At 41.4% G+C, this 22,323-nt stretch overlaps 1 protein-coding gene across 5 annotated transcripts in view; it reads left to right on the top strand.

Annotated features, from left to right (window-relative positions):
* The window catches only part of nktr (natural killer cell triggering receptor), a 240,400-nt gene that overhangs the window by 186,333 nt on the left and 31,744 nt on the right, over positions 1–22,323 (top strand). For all 5 annotated transcript variants that reach the window (XM_043690824.2, XM_087987616.1, XM_043690826.2 and 2 more), the window contains 4 exons: positions 5,327–5,356; positions 6,358–6,503; positions 15,507–15,726; positions 19,133–19,279. In XM_043690824.2, coding sequence (XP_043546759.2) covers positions 5,327–5,356; positions 6,358–6,503; positions 15,507–15,726; positions 19,133–19,279 — 543 coding nt within the window. The remainder of the gene's footprint in view (positions 1–5,326; positions 5,357–6,357; positions 6,504–15,506; positions 15,727–19,132; positions 19,280–22,323) is intronic.

Below are 22,323 nucleotides of genomic sequence, written 5' to 3'. Positions count from 1 at the left end.
AGATTGAGGCACTCGATCACTGGCCTTTCTGTTGTGCTAATAAAATTGCCTTTCAAATGGCAAGCCCTCTTATCACCATTAAAGGCTTGTGTCAAGCTTTTTACCTTCAGCCAGATGAAGAAAGGCGCAATTGTACCAGAAGTCTCTTTATTAAACTACATTCTGGGGCAAGCAGATCATTTTTCTCCAACTTGTCCTGGTGTCTCCTCCCTTCCTGAAGGGAGTGAATGTGGTTGCAACTGTGGGTGGGGTTCCATAAGTGCCAGCAGCCCTCTGGAACCTCACTCGCGAACATTTGACGTGTTGGTTGTGCTAGAAATTCTGCGACCCTCACGCCAATCCATCCAAGAAATAATGTTGTTAATGAAAGGCTTGACCAGCTGAAGGTGGATCTGTAGTGGTTGTGTTGAGATAAGAGGGTGGTGAGTTGGGGAAGAGGCACTGGCAATGAATTCTCAAAAATAAGCATTGGTCGTAGGAAGGGAATAGGAGACATAATTATAAAAGCATTCATTTGTAAGTTTTATGGCAAAACTAAACAAAGTAATATAACTACAAGACAAATTTTAGAGCCCTGTGTCTACAAGCTTCAAGTACATTTTAAGACAATCTGTAATTGTGCATCACATGTTTTTTGACTGCTTTAAAAAAATCTATCCTCCGAGTGTTGTGTTGACTTTTGATGTCTTGTGATGTAATGTTATATGTTTTTTTTAAAAAAAATTGGATTTTTTTTGTCTGGAATGTATTACAATTTTTCTCTTGCCATTTTTGTGTAAAATTTACAGAATCAGTGTTACATCCTGCGCTGCAAAGGTAATGTGCCATTACTCTAAGGCTGTCCTTATTTGCTCAGTATGTTGATTTCTCTTGAAAACAAAATGTGTTTGCACTTTCTGAATTATTGTGGAGGGAGGGCAGTGACTCGTATGAAATCAAAATAAATTCTTTTACCACCTGATGGGGGGTGTTAAAAGGAACAAGGAGAGAGAGGGGGAAGGAATGAGGGGATTCTGCTACCAAACCAACATGAAATTAACCAGAGTGTCCATGAAGGAAATTTGAAACTAAAATAGAAAATGCTTGAAGCACTCCAGTCAAGCAGCATTTATGCAAAGAAACAGGTAGGGTAACATTCTGGATCAGTTTTCTCACCTGGACATTTATTCTAACTTCTCCTCCCCATAGATGCTGCCTGATCAGCTGAACATTTGTAGGATATTCTGCTTTTAGCAGCAGCATTAATTTTTGTAAGACTATAGCTGGTACAGTACGGACACTGCTCCCATTAAATGGCTAATGTAGGAGAGGAGAGAGACAGCTACTAATTAGGTGAATATCCCATTATTTACTTAAGATTGTCAACTGGAAAAATCCAATTTAAAATAGCCTTCTGGGTTGTGGCCTTAGAAGGGCCCATTTGGTATTTTTTTTGGTTGCTACCAGCTTAAACAGACTCTCCAATCAACAGCAATGCAAGATTGGAGTAATGCTAACCCAGTTACCAACCCTTCAAAGCACACTCTAGCCTTTGGTGGTGATCCTTCGAATCTGTAAATGTAAGACTAGTAACAGTCTGGCTTTTGTACCTGTCACTGAACCAACATACATCATTGTGATGGTGTTTGGCTTCACTACCTCCAGTTATTATTAAATATTATTTCCTTTTAATATGAAAATTAGTGGAGAAAAAAAGACTTTCCCTCATGGAAATGTCCACAAAACAGGTCAAAACTTTAAAATTAGAATTAGGCCATTCAGGTGTGATGTTAGAAACATTTCTTTGAACAAAGGGTAATGGAAATCTGCAATACTCTTTTCTGTCCCAAAAGAAAACTGTTGAAGCTGTGTCGATTGATAATTTTGAAATTAAGCTTGATTTGTATTAAGTAAGACAGTTAACAGTTATGAAATGAAGGCCTTCTGGATTAGTGGTGCTGGAAAAGCACAGCAGTTCAGGCAGCATCCGAGGAGCAGTAAAATCGATGTTTCAGGCAAAAGCCCTTCATCAGGAATACAGGAGTACCTTTATCATGAAATGAAGGCAGGCAGATGCAGTTAAAGTACAGGTCAGCCACACGTCTAATCGAATGGCAGAACAGGTTTGAGGGACTGACCAGCCTCCTTTTGTTCATGTGTTTCTAAATAATGTTTCTGTAATGGTTCTTATTCAAGCTTTCACAATTTATCTATTGTCACCTGGGCACAGCACTTCAATCCAAGTGCACATTAAAGGCTTGGTTTCATTTGCCCCTGAATATAAAAGGCACAGATTCGAATAAATCAGCAGCTGCTTTGTGCCAATTTTTGACGAGGACTTCAAGTTTATCTGTCATCTGTAGCTGCTGACCATCACTTAACCTCATCAGATATGACTACAACATCTTAAAAATTGCTACTGCTTACAGAAAACAATCCTGCTGCAATAATGCAAGTGGAGTTATGTTAATACAAAGATTCTAGTAGAGTCTTCAGCAAAGAATCATAATGTACATTGACAGTTACTGCACTTTCTTGTTCAGTACCAGGAATGCAGCTTCTGGGCCTAACTTGATGTACAAGTGGCCAATTGGAAATTTAACCACATTAGCCTGTCATAAGAATGTCCACAAAAATGTAATTTTCGCCTTTGCCTATGCCCAGCATTAATTGTAACTATATATTTATATAATTTTTTTTCTTGTATTACTTTATCTAAATACAAAACAGCTAGAAAGACGCAGAAACTTTAAAGCCTGCTCTTCTTAAGGCTATAAGATACAGGGGCAGAATTAGGCCATTCAGCCCATTGAGGCTGCTCTGCCATTTGATCATGGCTGACATGCTTCTCACCCCCATTCTCCTGCCTTCTCCCTGTAACTCTTGATCCCCTTGCCAATCAAGAACATACCTATTTCTGCCTTAAATACATTGCATATGTTCTGAGGGAACATTAGCTTCTTTTTGCAGATGGTTTTCAAAATGAAAAATTCTTATTGCAGGTATATTAATCTGGAATATTTGCAATAAACCTTGGATTAAAGTGTCTGTGATCTTCTTTATAAAATGTTGAGTACGATCTCAGAACTCACTGGTGTAACTGGGATCTGTTTAAATAATCTAGATGGCACATCCGTACTGTTAAATTACATTGACTCCAGAGATTATAATTCCCATTATTTTAAATATAATGGAAAGAGCAGCTGTATCTTGAAAGTCAATCTGCAGTTGTCATTTATGGAAGGGATGAAGTGGGTGTTAATCAAGATAAATTCTAATGCTCCCCTAATCCACTGTACTAAACACATCGCTTTCATGTTAAACTTGTTGCTTTGTATTACTAAAAGCTTTTGTCATTGTTGCTTGTCGTGGGTTGTACATTTCTAAGGCAACACATTCCAGAAGGTTTCTCACTTCCCAGATGTGCTTTGTACACTATTAGAGTCTGAAAATGCCTAAAACCACAATTTAAATCATGCCACTTCTCTGAAGTGTCGGAATTTTGCTCGGAGAATGTTAGTATTTTAGTCCTACGTCTATAGATTGTCTGTCTGTTTTTTCGATGCATATAATTCCAGCTGTGCAACCTCCAAATGCTCTTAAATGGATTTTATTAATGAATAATAATAGGGCACAGAACTGTAGAAGACAGAATCAATTTTAATTGGTTTGGATTATTGAACAATCTAAAAGTGTAATTGATTCCTTCTATTCTTCCATTTAAGTTTTCAGTCAGCATTTTCCAACAAGAGAGTTCCTCCTTAAATCCTCTCAATTTTTGCTATTCAATCATGCCCATGTGACTCTTAGTAACATCAGTGATATGGTATTCCTTGCTAATCCAGCAGATGGTGCTTGTCTGGAACAGCACTGTTACTGTAGTGTGATGGATCTAACCTTGGGAAAGTTTAATTTGTAAGACATGGCAAGGCAATAGACTTTTCAGAAGGGCAGTTTAGATGTAGAGAGCGCTTGGGGTTAGTGTATTGAAAACATATCTACCCTCTACCTAATGTTTTGTTCTTGCTTATGATTAACCACAGAAATTGCTGCAATAATGATAGCACCTTCCAACTTTATTAAATTATCAAACAAATGTGTTTTGTCTAGTTTATGCAGTAGCTAAAATTTGCAGTGTTGAGTTGGGGATAGTCTTGCAAAATTTGTGAATTTAATAAAGGGCATGATGAAAATTTAATTGTAAACCATCAAATAAGCAAAGTTTATCTGTTTGTGCATTGCCATTGCACTTAAACTGCTGCCTCCGATAAAACACACTGAGCCAGCACATGGCTGCTTGGAAACCAATACAAGGAAATGTTTCAAATGAAAACATTTGACTACTGATGAATTGGATTTGGTATAATTGAGGTCCAACTGCACTAGCTTTTTAAACACGCACAGCACCATGAAAATATTCAAAGTGGGCGGCATGGTGGCACAGTGGTTAGCACTGCTGCCTCACAGCGCCAGAGACCCGGGTTCAATTCCAGCCTCAGGAGATTCTGTGTGGAGTTTGCACATTCTCCTCGTGTTTCCATGGGTTTCCTCTGGGTGCTCCGGTTTCCTCCCACAATCCAAAAATGTGCAGGTTAGGTGAATTGGCCATGCTAAATTGTCCATAGTGATAGGTGAAGGGGTAAATGGGGAATGGGTCTGGGTGGGTTGCGCTTCGGCGGGTTGGTGTGGACTTGCTGGGCCGAAGGGCTTGTTTCCACACTGTAAGTAATCTAATCTAATCTAAAAAAACATTTAAAATTCCCTCTTCTATCGAAAATAAATAGACCCTGTCAGAAATAATTTGAGCGACAGTGGAGAGAGGCCATCTGAAGGTTTCACAAGTATCTATTTTTAATCAGATCACCAAATAAACTTCCCTATGATTTAAACTAAGAAGTTTATTTTTGTTATTAGTTGTTGTAGTGGCTTTGGCATTCACAGCTTCAGGCCCAGTGTAATAGCTCAATCTTGGGAACTAGTTGGTGGTCATGAATTAACATTTGAACTCTTGAATTAAGCTGAAAGAAAGCCCATTATAAATGGAACACAAGGCTCTGATATGCCACGATAAATGTTTGTGTTTCAGGATGCTAATGGAAAGGTTAAGATTGTAGGCTAAGTTGATGAAAACATCAGCCAGTGCATGAAGAGCAGTTTGTCTGTGATTGAATTACTTTTGACTGGCAGTTGTTTGAACTAACTATTTTCTCTCTTTCTTGCATATTTTTAAATATACTTCCAACCCTGACATTAAAATGATCCTTACCTCTGTGCCTGAATTCGTGACACCCTTCCTATTCTTTTTTCACATCATCCTTCCCAAAAATGGAATTTTTCAATGGAACAGAACGACAAAGCCAGCTCCACATCTCGATGGGTAGGTCTCGTTGTCTTTTTATTGTCCAAAGATGTTTTACTTTTATAGCAGTGCATATAACTTCTAGTCCAAATTGTGTTGCTCAACTTCAATGCCTGCAGTTGCTGATGCTATTGTTATTGCGACCTGCCTGGTATTTGCAGCTTAGCTTCATAACCATCTTACCTGGCTGAACTAACAATGGCTGATTCATTTTGTCATAAGGTAAATCTTCAATCTAATGGTGAAGCATTCTGCAATTATGAGTAGCATCAATTTTAGCTATGAGATTGGTTAACATATTTATAAAAAGAAATTATCCTATTTGGTTTCATCCTCTGATATTTGGGTGGCTCGGTGGTTAGCACTGCTGTCTCACAGCATCAGGGACTCTGGTTTGATTCCACCCTCAGGTGACAGTTTGTGAGGAGCTTGTACATTTTCCCTGTCTGTGTGGGTTTCCTCAGGGTGCTCCGGTTTCCTCCCACAGTCCAGAGATCTGTGGTTAGGTGGATTGGCCATGCTAAATTGGCCTGTAGTGCCCAGGGAAGTGTAGGTTAGGTAGATTACCCAAAGGGAATGTGGGTTTATGGGAATAGGTGGTGTCTTGGTCTGGTTGGGATGTTCTTTGGAGGGTTGGTGCAGACTCTGAGCAGAATGGCCTTTTTCAGCTCAAGGGATTCTATGATTCTACTATCTCAACTGTAGTAACAAAATCATATTTGAAAATATACCATTGATTCTGATTCTCTTCTGGTGTATTGAAATTATATTTATTAGTTCAGAGTCTGTCTTCAGTTAGCTTTTGTCCAAATACATAGTACAATGAGATACAATAAATGAGAAATGTTCAGTGGTAAATTTTAATATTGCTGTATCCCAACTCCAAAGAACTAATTGATAAACCTCACGGAGACAAATTAATATTACTCATCCCAATCTTTTAGTACTCATATTAAATATAGCTCCTATAGCTTTGCAGGGACTTTAACACAAAATCCTTTATAAACTCTGATTTCTAGTGTACATGTCGTCTTTGGCCAAGTCATAACTGGATTCGACACAATAAAAGAAATAGAAAACCTGAAGACAGATGCTGCCAGCCGACCATATGCAGATGTTCGAATCATTGACTGTGGGGAGTTTGTCCCTAAGTCTGCAAGTCATGGTGAGTTTTCTTGTTTATGTATTTAATGAGTAATATTTACAATCTTCTCTCGCTGTGCATCACGGATGTTGCCCTGATAAACTCGTACAGTGATATCCCATGACTATGATGATTGACTTCTCCTCTATGTGCCGTAGAAGCTTTCCAGTCTATGAATGACAAGGATGATCTTGCTAATTAGAGTCAAAATATGTTTCTTTCTCATGGGTTGCTTCTTGAGATTTTTCTCAAAGGCTATATTTTGGTTGCAGGAGCTCCTTTCTCAATTTCATTAATTCCTTCATTCGGTAATGCTACCACATAATAAATCTGAATTTGTATAAAAGATATTTGGGCTTGCACAGAAAAATGAAGAATTTGACTGTGTTCCTTATCCTCATTACTGCAGGTTGGTTAGCTCAATTTATTGCATGACTGGTTTGCGATGCAGTGATGCCAACAGTGTGGGTTCAAACCCAGCACCAGCTAGGTTATGTTCCATGAAGGAATCTCCTTCTCAACCTCTCCCCTCAAATGGTAACTCTCAAATCAAGCTAGTACTGGTCATCTCACTCTCTAATGAGAGAACAGTCCTATGGTCCAGTAGGATGACCACAATCCTTGCCTTTACTTTTTAATTGTTACTTAAACTTAAATCCACAATGCACAAGTTAAATATTCATTTCAAACAACACAATATTTAAACTGGCATGCAATAAAAGCAACAATTTTTTTAACATAACTGACACGCACCTTTACTCAAAAAGCTCTCATCACAAATATGTGTTTCATGGATTAGTGAGGTCACAGCTAAACAGTTGCATATTTATCTTGAACACAAATGAAGCTGGTAACAGCAGTATGTTGGATTAGTAATTGAGTAACCCAAATAATGCTCTGGAAATCAGGGTTCAAATCTCACCATGGCTTATATGGAATTTCAATTCAAAATCTAAAATTAAGTGTATGGATGACCATGAACTATTGTGGTAAAACCTATCTGCTTCACTCATGTTCTTCAGGGAAGGAAATCTAATGTGACTACATGTGAATCTACATGTGACTGCAGATTGGTAGTGTGTTTGGCAATATGATTGACACTGAACTGGGTGGATTGCCTGACATCAACAAAAACAACAGCAAACTCAGCCCTGTCAACTCTGAAAAGTGCTTGTTACCAACGTGAGGATTAGTGCTCACTATAATTTGGAGAGAGCTATATCACAGACTAGTCAAGAAACAGCCTGCCATAGTCATAATCTCAGAACCTACAATGTCACAGATGCCACAGTCCTCTAGTTCTCAATTTTTGGTCTCATATTTGCAGACAATATTCCAGGTGCGGTCTCACCAGGGCCCTGTACAGCTGCAGAAGGACCTCTTTGCTTCTATACGCAATTCCTCTTGTTATGAAGGCCAGCATACTATTAGCTTGCTTCACTGCCTGCTGTACCTGCATGCTTGCTTTCATTTCTGATGTACAAGAATATCTAGATCTCGCTCTACTGCCCCTTTACATAACTTGACTCCATTTAGGTAGTAATCTGCCTTCCTGTTCTTGCCACCAAAGTGGATAACCACACATTTTTCCACATTTATCCTCATTAAACTGCATCTGCCATGCATCCGTCCACTCACCTAGCCTGTCACCCTGTATTCTCCTAACCGCCTCCCCACATTTCACCCTGCCACCCAGTATTGCGTCATCAGCAAATTTATTAGTATTACTTTTAATACCTTCATCTATATCATTAATGTATATTGTAAAAAGCTGCAGTCCCAGCACTGATCCCTGTGGCACACCACTGGTCACCGCCTGCCATTCCGAAGGGGAGCCGTTTATCACTACTTTGTTTCCTGTCAGCCAACCAATTTTCAATCCATGTCAGTATTTTGCCCCTGATACCATGTGCCCTAATTTTGCTCATTAACCTCCTATGTGGGACTTTATCAAAAGCTTTCCGAAAGTCCAGGTATACGACATCCACTGGATCTCCCTTAGAACATAGAACAATACAGCACAGAACAGGCCCTTCGGCCCACGACGTTGTGCCGAACATTTGTCCTAGCTTAAGTACCCATCCATGTACCTATCAATTGCCGCTTAAAGGTCACCAAAGATTCTGACTCTACCACTCCCACAGGCAGCGCATTCCATGCCTCCACCACTCTCTGGGTAAAGAACCCACCCCTGACATCTCCCCTATACCTTCCACCCTTCACCTTAAATTTATGTCCCCTTGTAACACTCTGTTGTACCCGGGGAAAAAGTTTCTGACTGTCTACTCTATCTATTCCTCTGATCATCTTATAAACCTCTATCAAGTCACCCCTCATCCTTCACCGTTCCAACGAGAAAAGGCCTAGCACAATCAACCTATTCTCCATTCCAGGCAACATCCTGGTAAATCTTCTCTGCACCCTCTCCAAAGCTTTCACATCTTTCCTAAAGTGAAGCGACCAGAACTGCACACAGTACTCCAAATGTGGCCTTACCAAGGTTCTGTACAGTTGCAACATCACTTCACGACTCTTGAATTCAATCCCTCTGCTAATGAACGCTAATACACCATAGGTCTTCTTACAAGCTCTATCCACCTGAGTGGCAACTTTCAAAGGTCTATTAACATAGACCCCAAGATCCCTCTGTGCCTCCACCTCACTAAGAACCCTACCATTAACCCTGTATTCCGCATTCTTATTTGTCTTTCCAAAATGGACAACCTCACACTTGGCAGGGTTGAACTCCATCTGCCACTCCTCAGCCCAGCTGTGCATCATATCTAAGTCCCTTTGCAGCCAACAACAGCCCTCCTCACTATCCACAACTCCACCAATCTTCGTATCATCTGCAAATTTACTGACCCACCCTTCGACTCCCTCATCCAAGTCATTAATAAAAATTACAAACAGCAGAGGACCCAGAACTGATCCCTGCGGAACTCCACTTGTAACTGGGCTCCAGGCTGAATATTTACCATCTACCACCACTCTCTGACTTCGACCGGTTAGCCAGTTTTCTATCCAATTGGCCAAATTCCCTCTATCCCATGCCTCCTGACTTTCCGCATAAGCCTACCATGGGGAAACTTATCAAATGCCTTACTAAAATCCATGTATACTACATCCACTGCTCTACCCTCATCCACATGCTTGGTCACCTCCTCAAAGAATTCAATAAGACTTGTAAGGCAAGGCCTACCCTTCACAAGTCCGTGCTGGCTGTCCCTAATCAAGCAGTGTCTTTCCAGATACTCATAAATCCTATCCCTCAGTACCCTTTCCATTACTTTGCCTACCACCAAAGTAAGACTAACTGGCCTGTAATTCCCGGGGGTATCCCTATTCCCTTTTTTGAACAGGGGCACAACATTTGCCACTCTCCAGTCCCCTGGTACCACCCCCATTGACAGTGAAGACGAAAAGATCATTGCCAATGGTACTGCAATTTCCTCTCTTGGTTCCCACATAATCCTAGGATATATCCCGTCAGGCCCGGGAGACTTGTCTATCCTCAAGTTGTTCAAAATGTCCAACACATCTTCCTTCCTAACAAGTATCTCCTCTAGCTTACCAGTCCGTTTCACACTCTCCTCTTCAACAATACGGTCCCTCTCATTCGTAAATACTGAAGAAAAGTACTCATTCAAGACCTCTTCTATCTCTTCCGACTCAATACACAGTCTCCCACTACTGTCCTTGATCAGACCTACCCTCGTTCTCGTCATTCTTATGTTTCTCACATACGCATAAAATGCCTTTGGGTTATCCTTGATCCTATCCGCCAAAGATTTTTCATGCCCTCTCTTAGCTCTCCTAATCCCTTTCTTCAGGTCCCTTCTGGCTATCCTGTATCCCTCCACTGCTCTGTCTGAACCCTGTTTCCTCAACCTTATGTAAGCCGCCTCCTTCCCCTTTACAAGACATTCAACCTCCCTTGTCAACCAAGGTTCCCTCTCACGACCATTTCTTTCCTGCCTGGCAGGTACATACATATCAAGGACACGTCGTATCTGTTCCTTGAAAAAGTTCTACATTTCCACGACATCCTTCCCTGACAGCCTATGCTCCCAACTTATGCTCCTCAGATCCTGTCTTACAGCATCGTAATTACCCTTCCCCCAATTGTAAAACCTAACCTGTTGCACGCACCTATCTCTCTCCATAACCAAGGTGAAAGTCACAGAATTGTAGTCACCATCACCAAAATGATCACCCACTAACAAGCCCATCACTTGTCCCGGTTCATTACCGAGTACCAAATCCAATATGGCCTCCCCTCTGGTCGGACAATCTACATACTGAGTTAGAAAAGCTTCCTGGACACACTGCGCAAACACCGCCCCATCCAATCTACTTGATCTAAAGAGCTTCCAATCAATATTTGGGAAGTTGAAATCGCCCATGACTACTACCCTGTGGCTTCTGCACCTTTCCAAAATCTGTTTCCCAATCTGTTTCTCCACATCTCTGCTGCTATCGGGGGGCCTATAGTAAACACCCAACAAGGTGACTGCATCTTTCCTATTTCTGACTTCAGCCCATACTACCTCCAAAGGCTGATCCCCCTCGAACTGCCTTTCTGCAGCCGTTATACCATTTCTAATTAGCAACGCCACTCCTTTTTTACCACCCTCCCTAATCTTACTGAAACATCTGTAACCAGGAACCTCCAACAACCATTCCTGTCCCTCTTCTATCCACGTTTCCGTGATGTAGTCCCAAGTACCGATCCACGCCTTAAGTTCACCCACCTTATTTCTGATACTCCTTGCGTTGAAGTATATGCACTTGAACCCATCTCTGTGTCCGCAAGTATTCCCTGTCAGTGCTACCTTCTTCACAGCCTCCCTACATTCTTGGACATCCTGACAAACTGCTAGCCTACTTGCTGGACTACAAGTCCGGATCCCATCCCCCTGCCAAAATAGTTTAAACCCCCCCGAAGAGTGCTAGCAAACCTACCTCCCAGGATATTAGTGCCCTTCTGGTTCAGGTGCAACCCGTCCTGCTTGTACAGGTCCCACCTTCCCCAGAATGCAGTCCAATTGTCCAAATACCTGAAGCCCTCCCTCCTACACCATCCTTGCAGCCACGTGTTCAACTGCATTCTCTCCCTATTCCTTGCCTCACTGTCATGTGGCACCGGCAACAACCCAGAGATGACGACTCTGTCTGTCCTAGCTTTTAGCTTCCAGCCTAACTCCCTGAGTTCTTGAATGACCTCCCCACCCCTCTTCCTACCTATGTCGTTGGTACCAACGTGCACCACGACTTCTGGCTGCACACCCTCCCCCTTAAGGATTCTGAAGACACGGTCCCAGACGTCTCAGACCCTGGCACCCGGGAGGCAACAAACCATCCGAGAGTCTCGCCCATGTCCACAGAACCGCCTGTCCGTCCCTCTAACTAGAGAGTCTCCTATAACTAGCGCTCTCCTCCTCTTCCCCCTTTCTCTTCTGAGTCTCAGAGCCAGACCTCGCGCCACAGACCCGGTCACTGCAGCTTACCCCTGCTAGGCCGTCCCCCCCAACAGTATCCAAAGCATTTTACTTATTGTTTAGGGGAACGACCACAGGGGATCCCTGCACTGCCTGCTTCCTCCCCTTCCCACCTCTAACTGTTAACCCAGCTACCTCTGTTCTCTGGTGTAGCTATGTCCCTGTAGCTTCTATCTATCACCCTCTCAGCCTCTCGAATAATCCTCAGTTCATCCAACTCCAGTTCCAGTTCCCGAACTCGTTCTGTGAGGAGCAGGATCCGACTGCATTTCCTGCAGATGAAGTCGGCAGGAGTATCGGTGGTCACCCCTACCTCGAACATCCTGCAGGAGGAACATTCCACTGCCTGCGCTGCCATTACTCTACACCTCGTCTCCAAACCAAGAACACTGATTAGCTTACCTGTGGACTTTAAAATTAGGTTAGAGGAGGAGGATGGGAGGTATGTAGGGCCTGGGGTCTAGAACACACCCACTCAAATATCAATCACTTACCTTCCCGACCAGCTCTGCGCTCCAACCTCACTTCCGCCCAGCTCGCGCCGCTCTCTGCTGTGAAAAGACCGTTGGCGTCGAGGTAAGTTCTTTATATATCAATCCCTTGTCCATTTTCAAAGTTCCATCCTCAAAAAATTCCAGAAGATTAGTCAAGCATGATTTCCCCTTCATAAATCCATGCTGGCTCTGACCTATCCTATTACTGCTATCCAAATGTGTCGTAATTTCATCCTTTATAATTGACTCCAGCATTTTTTCCACCACTGAGGTCAGACTAACTGGTCTATAATTCTCTGTTTTCTCTCTTCCCTCCTTTCTTAAAATGTGGGACAACATTAGCCACCCTCCAATCCGCAGGAATTGATCCTAAATCTATAGAACATTGGAAAATGATCACCAATGCATTCAAGAATTCTAGAGCCACCTCCTTCAGTACCCTGGGATGCAGACCATCAGGCCCCAGGGACTTATCAGCCTTCAGACCTAACAGTCTCTCCAACACCATTTCCTGCCTAATATAAATTCCATTCAGTTCAGGTCCTTCAGTCACATCTTAGAGATTGCTCATGTCTTCCCCAGTGAAGACAGATCTAAAGTACCAATTCAACTCTTCTGCCCTTTCTTTGTTCCCCGTAATAAATTCACCCGTTTCTGTCTTCAAGGGCCCAGTTTTAGTCTAAACCATTTTTTTCTTTTCACATACCTAAAAAAGCCTTTACTATCCTCCTTTATATTTTTGGCCAATTTACCTTTGTACCTTATATTTTCTTTGCGTATTTCCTTTTTAGTAATCCTCTGTTCTTTAAACGCTTCCCAGTCCTCCAATTTCCCACTCATCTTTGCTATGTTATACTTTTTCCCTTTTGTCTTTATATGGTCCTTAACTTACCTTGTCAGCCACGGCCATCCCTGCCTCCCCTTAGGATCTTTCTTCCTTTTTGGAATGAACTGATCCTGCATCTTCTGCATCATACCCAGAAATACCTGCCATTGTTGTTCCACTGCCATCCCTGCTAGGGTATTGCACCATTGAACTTTGGCCAGCTCCTCTCTCATAGCTCCATATTTCCCCTTATTCAACTGAAATATTGTCACTTCTGATTCTACCCTCTCCCTTTCAAACTGCAGATTAAAGCTTATTGTATTGTGGTCACTACCTCCAAATGGCTCCTTTACTTCAAGGTCCCTGATCAAATCCAGTTCGTGCACAGTTGAGAATACTGCCCATCGTGTTGTGTAACACAGCCAATGAGTTAAGTGGGACAAATCTAACAATTTAAGACTTTGCATTCATGTAGTGCCGTGGGCCAAGAGCACCAGCAGAATTATTCTCAAACACACTCTACAACCTCAGGGTCTGGCACATACCTCACTTTACCATTAATGATAAGCAGGAGGATCAACCCTGATTCATTGTAGAGTGCTGGACGGCATACCAAGAACAACACCAAGCATGTCTAAAAATGAATTGTCAAATTGGCAAAGCTAGAACACAGGGCTACTTGTATGCCAGTCAGCATAAGCAGCAAGTGATATACATAACTGAGCGATTCTACAACCAGCACATCTAATGTAAGCTGTGCAGTATTGCCATATCCAATCATCATTAGTAGTGTTTAATTAAACAACTTAATGGAGAAGGAGTCTTTGCAAATATTCCTATCCTCAACTGCGGGGGAACCCAACAAATCGGAGCAAAAGATAAGGCTGAAGCATTTGCAACAGCCGTCAGCAGGAAGTGCCAAAAGAATGATCCATCTTGGCCTCTCTCAGTGGGCCCTAGCATCATAGATGCCAGGCTTGAGTCAATTTGACCCATTCCACATTTCATCAAGAGATAGCTGGATATTGACTACTGCAAAGGTTGTGGGCCCTGATAACTTTCTGGCAATAGTATTGAAGATTTGTGTTCCAGAACTTGCCATGTCCAAGCCACCCTATTCCAGTAAAGCTGCAACATTGGCATCTATGTGGCTATGTGAAAATTTCCTTTATACAAAAAAAACAGGAAACAAACAACTTAGCCAATTACTATCTCATCGATCTACTCTTGGTCATCAGGAAAGTGATGAAAGGAGTCACTAACAGTGCTACTATCAAGCAACATTTGCTTAGCAATGACCTTTTCACTGACTCCAGAGGTGAGCTGAGAGTGATTGCCCTTGGACAAGTGTCACATTCCTGGCATTTAGAAAAAAATGTTGCTTTTGGAGGCCAATCATTTCAGCTCCACGTGAGTTCCTCAGGGTAGGTTTCTAGACTCAATCATCTTCAGCTGTTTCATAAGGTCAGAAATGGAGATTTTTGTTGATGGTTGCTCAGTGTTGTACCAATGATGGCGGAGCAGAAATAGACCTTTCACCTTCTCAAGTCTACTCTGCCATTTAGTGAGATAATGACTTATCGGCTGAGTCTCATTAGCAAAGCCTTGAATACTGAGGCCATATCTGTTCCCAAACCTCTGCAGTCTCCCCCCTCTTACCTTGCAATCTATCTCCCCATTTTTGTAGTCTCTTCCCTCCTGTTTATATTCCCTCTCTTTGCTGCTGATGGTCCCTACTCACTGCCTTGCTGACCACTTTGCTGAAGGAGCGGGACAGTGAATGATGTGATGAGTGATACACAAAGAACTCTTTGAGTGCTACCTCGATAAACTGGGTTTTCTAATTCATTTTAGGTACTAAGTTGCTACAGGAAATGAACTTGAAATGTGAAGCCATAAACAGGTTCTTTGGCATTACTGACAGTCACTCATGGACTGCAATTGCATGGGCAGTGAAGGTGGCCCTTGCAATTGCAGCAACAACAAATGCATCTTATTAATATACATTCTCGAAAGTCTGAAATATGATGAGCAGCAATCAACGCCCATTCTGAAAAATATCCATAGACAACTACTGACTGTTTTCCTGTCCCTCAGCCAATGTTGTATCCATCTTGCTACTGGATCTTTTATTCCATGATCTATAACTTGCCTCACAAGTCTCTTGTGTGACACTAATTGAATACTATCTCATAATTTACAGTGACTGAGCGCAGGAAAAAGGTCACTACTTCCTACTCTTCACATGAATCTGAGACCAGTTCAGATTCTTCAACATCTTCCAAGTCATCAGACTCAGAGTCAGAAACCGAAGAAGAAAGGGAAAAGAGAAGGAAGAGGAAGAGGAAGATGAGAAGCAAACATTCAAAAAGACGGAAAGAAACCAGAAGCAAAAAGAGAAAAATATCTTCCCATCAGAAGAGGTACAGTAAAATCTTTTTAGCCATTTCTATATAAACTGTGTGCTGGTGTCTGTTATATAACTCAATTATTTTGTAATAATTTCCTATCTGAATTCTGCTGTAAAATTTAGATCTATCTGGGAACTTAAGGTAAATTTGTGTAGCTGTTTCAGTGCAGCCTTTTATTGCCTTGTTCCTTAAAATCACCTGTCAGTTAAGAACAAAACAGGACACTAAATAAGGAAGTCACTGATTTTAAAATCATTGTTCCATTGTCAGGGCCAGTTATCTCGAAGTAGCTTACATCAAGTGACAGTGTGTTATGAGTAGCTTCAAACAAGACTGCTGGGCCTGAGAAATTCATGTAAACTGGCAGAAAGTGCAATATTGAAAGGCTGCTGTATTATAGGAAGTGGATTAGTGGTGCTGGAAAAACACAGCAGTTCAGGCAGCATCCGAGGAGCAGACTGTTCCTCGGATGCTGCCTGAACTGCTGTGCTTTTCCAGCACCACTAATCCAGAGTCTGGTTTCCTGCATCTGCAGTCATTGTTTTTACCTAGTATTATAGGAAGTCTTTTTCAGTGATTCAAGGCATCTTAAAATTCCTAGAACATAGAAGAACTTCAATCTGCTCTGCCAGATAGTAGTGGTCATGAGTTTGGAAGGTGTCTTCTGAGAATCTTTCATGAACTTCTTGTTACGACACGGGGTAAACCCTTCTGCTATTTAAACCAGCCACACAGAAAAGATGTGCCCTGTGATGTTATGTGTTAAAATTCGAGAAGCAAAGAACAATCCCAGAGGTCACTATTTAAAGTAAAAATTAACAACTTTAGTCTTTAAGTCCAACAGAGGATATTAAAACCAACAACTATTTACAACTCCTTTCTCTTAAACCTATCTTTTACCTCCCACTCTACAATACTAGTCTGATTAAAATAAAATCCAGATTGAGATTTACAAAAGAAAACTCACATTTCAAATCCAGTCAGCTTTGCCAGTTCTCCTTTGTAGATTTTCCTCTGTAAATACTCTCCAGGTTGGCCTCAATGTTCTGGTACGCAAACTCCCCACAGACAGGTACCTTTCAGCGAGCAATCTACATTTGTTGGTCTTTGCCAGTTGTCAGTGTTATATTACCTTGTTCTGTGCTTTGTCAGTCCTTGCTAGCTTTTCAACTCTCTTAAAGGTACAATATACCTCTGCACCTCCATACACCTCCCCCTTAAGAAAAAAATGAACCATCCTAATGAAAAGATGGCTTCATTTTTTTCCCTCTATTCCTTAACCACCTTCATGACATACATATGACTTTAACCTAAGTTCATAGTAACTTCTTCCCACATAAGTATAACATTGAATAGATACCAATCTTATCTATACTTTATCAGTTAAATCCGCGATAACTCATCTGTGATTACATTCTCAAGACCCACAACATGTATGATATGAAAATTAAAAGTGTGTAACATAAGACTCCAACGAAATAGTCCCATATTCTTATCTTTAAAGCGTTCCAAGCATGTTAGAGGATTGTGATCCGTATACATGTTGTTCGTAACATACATGTTAAAATGGTGTAAGGCCAATACCAAACTCAATAGTTCTTTTTCGATCGTGGAGTATTTCCTCTGGTGGATGTTGAGTTTGTTCAAAAACTCACCAACTGGCAGTTCAGTCCCATCATCATCTCCCTGCAGCAGTACAGCTCCAACTCCTTTGTCTTTAGCATCGATGGCAACTTTAAAAGGTTTTAAAAAGTTTGGTGTAGCTAAAACTGGTGTGATGGTCCAAGGTTTAAATCCCAGATGAGCCCCCAAAATGTTACGACACTAGGTAAACTCCTTTGCAGATTTAAACCAGCCACACAGAAAAATTCACCCCCGTGCTTTAATCAGTTAAAATTCGAGAGGTACAGAGCTACCCCAGAGGTCACTATTTAAAGTAAAAATTAACAACTTTATTCTTTTAGGTTCAACAGAGAATATAAAAACTAAAAACTATTTACAATTCCTTTCTCTTAAAACCTATCTTTTACCTCCCACTCTACAATACTAGTCCAATTTTTTTAAAATTCCCAATTAAGATTTACAAAAACAAGTTGTGTTTCAAAACCAGTCAGCCTTGCCGATTCTCCTTTGTAGATTTTCCTGTGTAGATGCTTTCCAGGTCAGTCTCAATATTCTGCTGCGCAACCTGCCCACAGATGGGTACCTTTCAGAGAGCTCTTCAGCTTGCAGTCTACATTTGTTGGTCTTTGCCAGTTCTCCCCCCAGCTGTTCAAAATATACAGTTTTATGCCCTAAAACATTGGATCATTCATTAATTTTAATATTATCAAAATAATAAATTCAAATTTGATTGGATTTTGGTATCTTGGCATTATTTAAACTGGCCGAATTTGAACTTGTTTTTTGTTTCATGGCAACCCATCTGCTGCAATTTGTTTTGACCAAATGTTACATTGTTACCTTGTTCAGGATTCGCTGTGCTTTGTCAGCCCTTGCTAGCTTTTCAACTCTCTTAAAGGTACAGTTCACCTCAACCTTCATAACATTCTGAAGTACATCTTGTAGCTGGCATACACTGCTGCTGCTGAGCATCGATGGTGGAGGGAGTGGATGTTGTGGATTTGGTACCAGTCGAGCGGACTGCTTTCTTCTGGATGGTGTCAAGCTTCTTGATTGTTGTTGGAGTTGCACACATCCTTGGAAGTAGAGAGTATTCTATCACACTCCAGACTTGTGCCTTGTAAATGATGGATTTTTGGGGAGTCAGGAGGGGACTTATTAAGTGGAGGATTCTTACTCTCTATTGGTAATGATTCTGTTATCTGGGTGTCTTGGGTCAGCATAGACAAGATGTGCAAAATGGTCCCTTTTTGTGTATATCATTTCTTTTGTGCTATGGTTTTCTCATTCCCACCTCCTCTAGGTCTGCCCTTCGTTACTTAAATTATCCCATTGCCATTCCTTTTGAACTGTATCTTTGTCCCTTGAGTAATTTAGCCTTGGCCTATCTTTCACTTTATCACAGACTTGCTCTCTTTAAGTCTTCCCACCAGAACTCCTTTCCCCTACCTAGGTATTTGCTTAAAACATGTGGCATCTCTGACGTTTTCCAGTTATGAAGCAAAATGATGGACCTGAAACATTCAGTTTTCTCTCTGCAGATGCTCCCAGATCTACTGAGAGTATTTCTAGCATTTTTCATTTTTTATGCTTCTTAAGATTTGCCTGTGGATTATTCTTTAACAATAGATGTGCTTAAAGACATGGTGCTATGTAGAATCATAGCTTCAAATGTTGTGTCATTTTGGAAGCTGTATATTTTGTGTATTGCTTTTTAAATGGTCTCTGGATGTATTTGATTGTGCTTGAACAAATGCCGTTAGTAAGCTTCATTCTGACTTTCTTGCTGCATCAGTCACAATGGTATAGATGAAGAGGATGATAAAGACAGAGAGTCAAACCCAAAGCGACAGAAACTGTCGGTAAGGCCTGAAGAGATTCCTCCAGTACCAGAGAACAGATTTCTGCTCAGGCGGGATTTACCAAAACCAGATACTGAACCGTGAGTGAACTGTAGAGACATTACTTACAATATGCTGTGATTTTTAAAAATAATTATTGACAAGAAAGAAATGTTACTCTGCATCGATCTGTGCTAACCCAACGTCAAAGGGACTTGGCAAACTATAGTTTGTTAACATAATTCACTTGTTAGATTTGTACTAATCTTTAACAAGATTTTTCCATTCAGGAGGTGGAAACCATTTTTAATGCAGTGGTGGAAAATTATTTAGGACATCATTACACAGTTCAGTAGTGTGAGCATGGTTTTATGAAAGGAAAATAATGTTAAACAAATTTCTTAATTTTTTTCCAGTTCTAATGAGGAGGCTTGATAAAGGGGATCAGTAGATACAGTGTATATGGATTTCCAAAAGGCATTCTGTGAGATGCCACATTAAAAGAGTATTGCACATAAGTGGAGTGCCACAAGGATCGGTGCTTATACTCACTTTACATAAATGATTTGGATGTGAGCATAAGAGGTAAGTTTGCAGATGACACCAAAATTGGAGGTGTCGTGGACAGCGAAGAGGGTACCTCAGATTACAACAGGATCTGGACCAGATGGGCCAATGGGCTGAGAAGTGGCAGATGGAGTTTAATTCAGATAAATGCGAGGTGCTGCATTTTGGGAAAGCAAATCTTAGCAGGGCTTATACACTTAATGGTAAGGTCCTCGGGAGTGTGGCTGAACAAAGAGACCTTGCAGTGCAGGTTCATAGCTCCTTGAAAGTGGAGTCGCAGGTAGATAGGATAGTGAAGAAGGCGTTTGGTATGCTTTCCTTCATTGGTCAGAGTATTGAGTACAGGAGTTGGGAGGTCATGTTGTGGTTATACAGGACATTGGTTAGACCACTGTTGGGATTTTGCATGCAGTTCTGGTCTCCTTCCTATCGGAAAGATGTTGTGAAACTTGGAAGGGTTCAGAAATGATTTACAAGGATGTTGCCAAGGTTGGAGGATCTGAGCTATTGAGAGAGGCTGAACAGGCTGGGGTTGTTTTCCCTGGAGCGTCTGAGGCTGAGGGGTGACCTTATAGAGGTTTACAAAATTATGAGGGGCATGGATATGATAAATAGGCAAAGTCTTTTCCCTGGGGTCGGGGAGTCCAGAACTAGAGGGCATAGTTTTAGGGTGAGAGGGAAAAGATATAAAAGTGACCTCAGGGGCAACCTTTTCATGCAGAGGGTATGTGTATTGAATGAGCTGCCAGAGGAAAAATGTGTTGCAGGAAAAGCGCAGCAGGTCAGGCAGCATCCATGGAGCAAGAGAATCGACGTTTCAGGCACAAGCCCTTCTTCAGGGCTCTGCCCTGAAGCTCTTCAGCCACGTCCTCAAACAGACACACTACCACAGCCGCACTCCAGCATCTGCAGAGGCATTTGGATGGGTATATGAATAGGAAGGGTTGGGAGGAATATGGGCCGGGTGCTGGCAGGTGGGACTAGATGGGGTTGGAATATCTGTTCGGCGTGACAGCTTGGACCGAAGGGTCTGTTTCCATGCTGTACATCTCTATGACTTCATCAGTTTCTCTCACTACCTAATAAACCCTGAAAGCTGAACCATTGGAATAGAAAGGAGCTGTTCCCTTTAGTTGAAAGGTCAAGGACAAGGGGGCACACTTTAAAAGTGGAAGTCTGGAGGTTTAGAGGAGATTTGAGGGGAAAATATTTTCACACAGAGGGTGGTGAGGATCTGGAACGTAAGCATGGGAGGATAGTTAGAACCTTTAAAAAGAACTTGGACGAGTACGAGAAATGTCATAGCATTCAATATTATGTGCTCAGTGCCGGAAAGTGGGACTAGTGTTGGTAGTATATTTTTGACTGCACAGACTTGATGGGCTGAAGGGCCTCTTCTGTTACTGTATGATTCTATGCTGCGGAAGCTTGACAGGATTGATATTGTGAAGATGTTACCACTAGTCAAAGAATCTCAAACAGAATAAAATTTCACTCCATTAAAACAGAGATGCAAAGGCATTTCTTCTCCCAGAGAATAGTAAATGACTGGAATTCTCTACGCCAGATAGTTGCAGAGGCTGAATCGCAGAAAGTATTTAAAGACGTAGGGCTTTAGAAATAGTGGGGAATTAGAGCAATGAAGAGCTGGCAAGAACCAGGAATTGAACCCTGGAGCAGATGAGTCATGATGTTGCTAAAAGGTGAAGCAGACTTGATGGGGTGAATGTCCTTCAGCTCCATTTTCCTATGTTCTGAAATAAGGAACTGAGTAAAATAATTTGCCTTATGGCCAGTGTAGTAGTGGAACTTAAGAAAAAGGTACATCGCCCATCTCTGCCATTCTGATTATAAATGTGACTATACGTTATTAGTTCAGATGTTGGTATGATTGAACAAGTTAGACGCTGGAGTGAGACCTGGTTTAATGGACCATAAATTTGTTTTTTCTTTTTTGTTTACTGTGGTGATCAGTTAATGAGTGTATTCACAAGAGGTTGCCAATACACTTCTAACAAAATAACAAAGGGTTATTACGTATAAAAGAAAAACATGAGCTCGGTTAAATGATACCAAAACAATTTGAAATTATCTGGCTACAATATCCTGAAGAATAATTGAACCAGCAATAATTGAACCCTTGAAACCTTAGTGAGGGGTCACCCATGTCTTAACACTAAAGCTCCTTGCTCATCTGGTACTATTGTATACAGTTTCCTGATTGACAGCATTTTGTGCATTCATTCAATAAACAAATTGCTACCTCACCTCACTCATTACTAGATATGGGCTACTTAAATTCACACCTTCAACTGCCTTGTAGGGTGTCTATGCTCTCTAATACCTTTATAGAATGACCTTTATAGAAGTTTATAAAATCATGAGGGGCATGGATAGGGTAAATAGTCAAGGTCTTTTCCTTGGGATGGGAGAGTCCAGAATTCATTCTTGATGAAGGGCTTATGCCCGAAATGTCAACGCCCCCTCCTCCTCAGATGCTGCCTGACCTGCTGCGCTTTTCCAGTGCCACACTTTTAGACCTACAACTGGAGGGCACAAGTTTAAGGTGAGAGGGGAA

Source organism: Chiloscyllium plagiosum, unplaced genomic scaffold (genome assembly GCF_037043375.1).
Source record: "Chiloscyllium plagiosum isolate Xiang-an unplaced genomic scaffold, Cpla_swu_hap1 HiC_scaffold_5, whole genome shotgun sequence".
Lineage (NCBI taxonomy): Eukaryota > Metazoa > Chordata > Chondrichthyes > Orectolobiformes > Hemiscylliidae > Chiloscyllium > Chiloscyllium plagiosum.
Note: the sequence above shows the minus strand (reverse complement) of the source record. Positions and strands in the feature narration are given on the sequence as shown.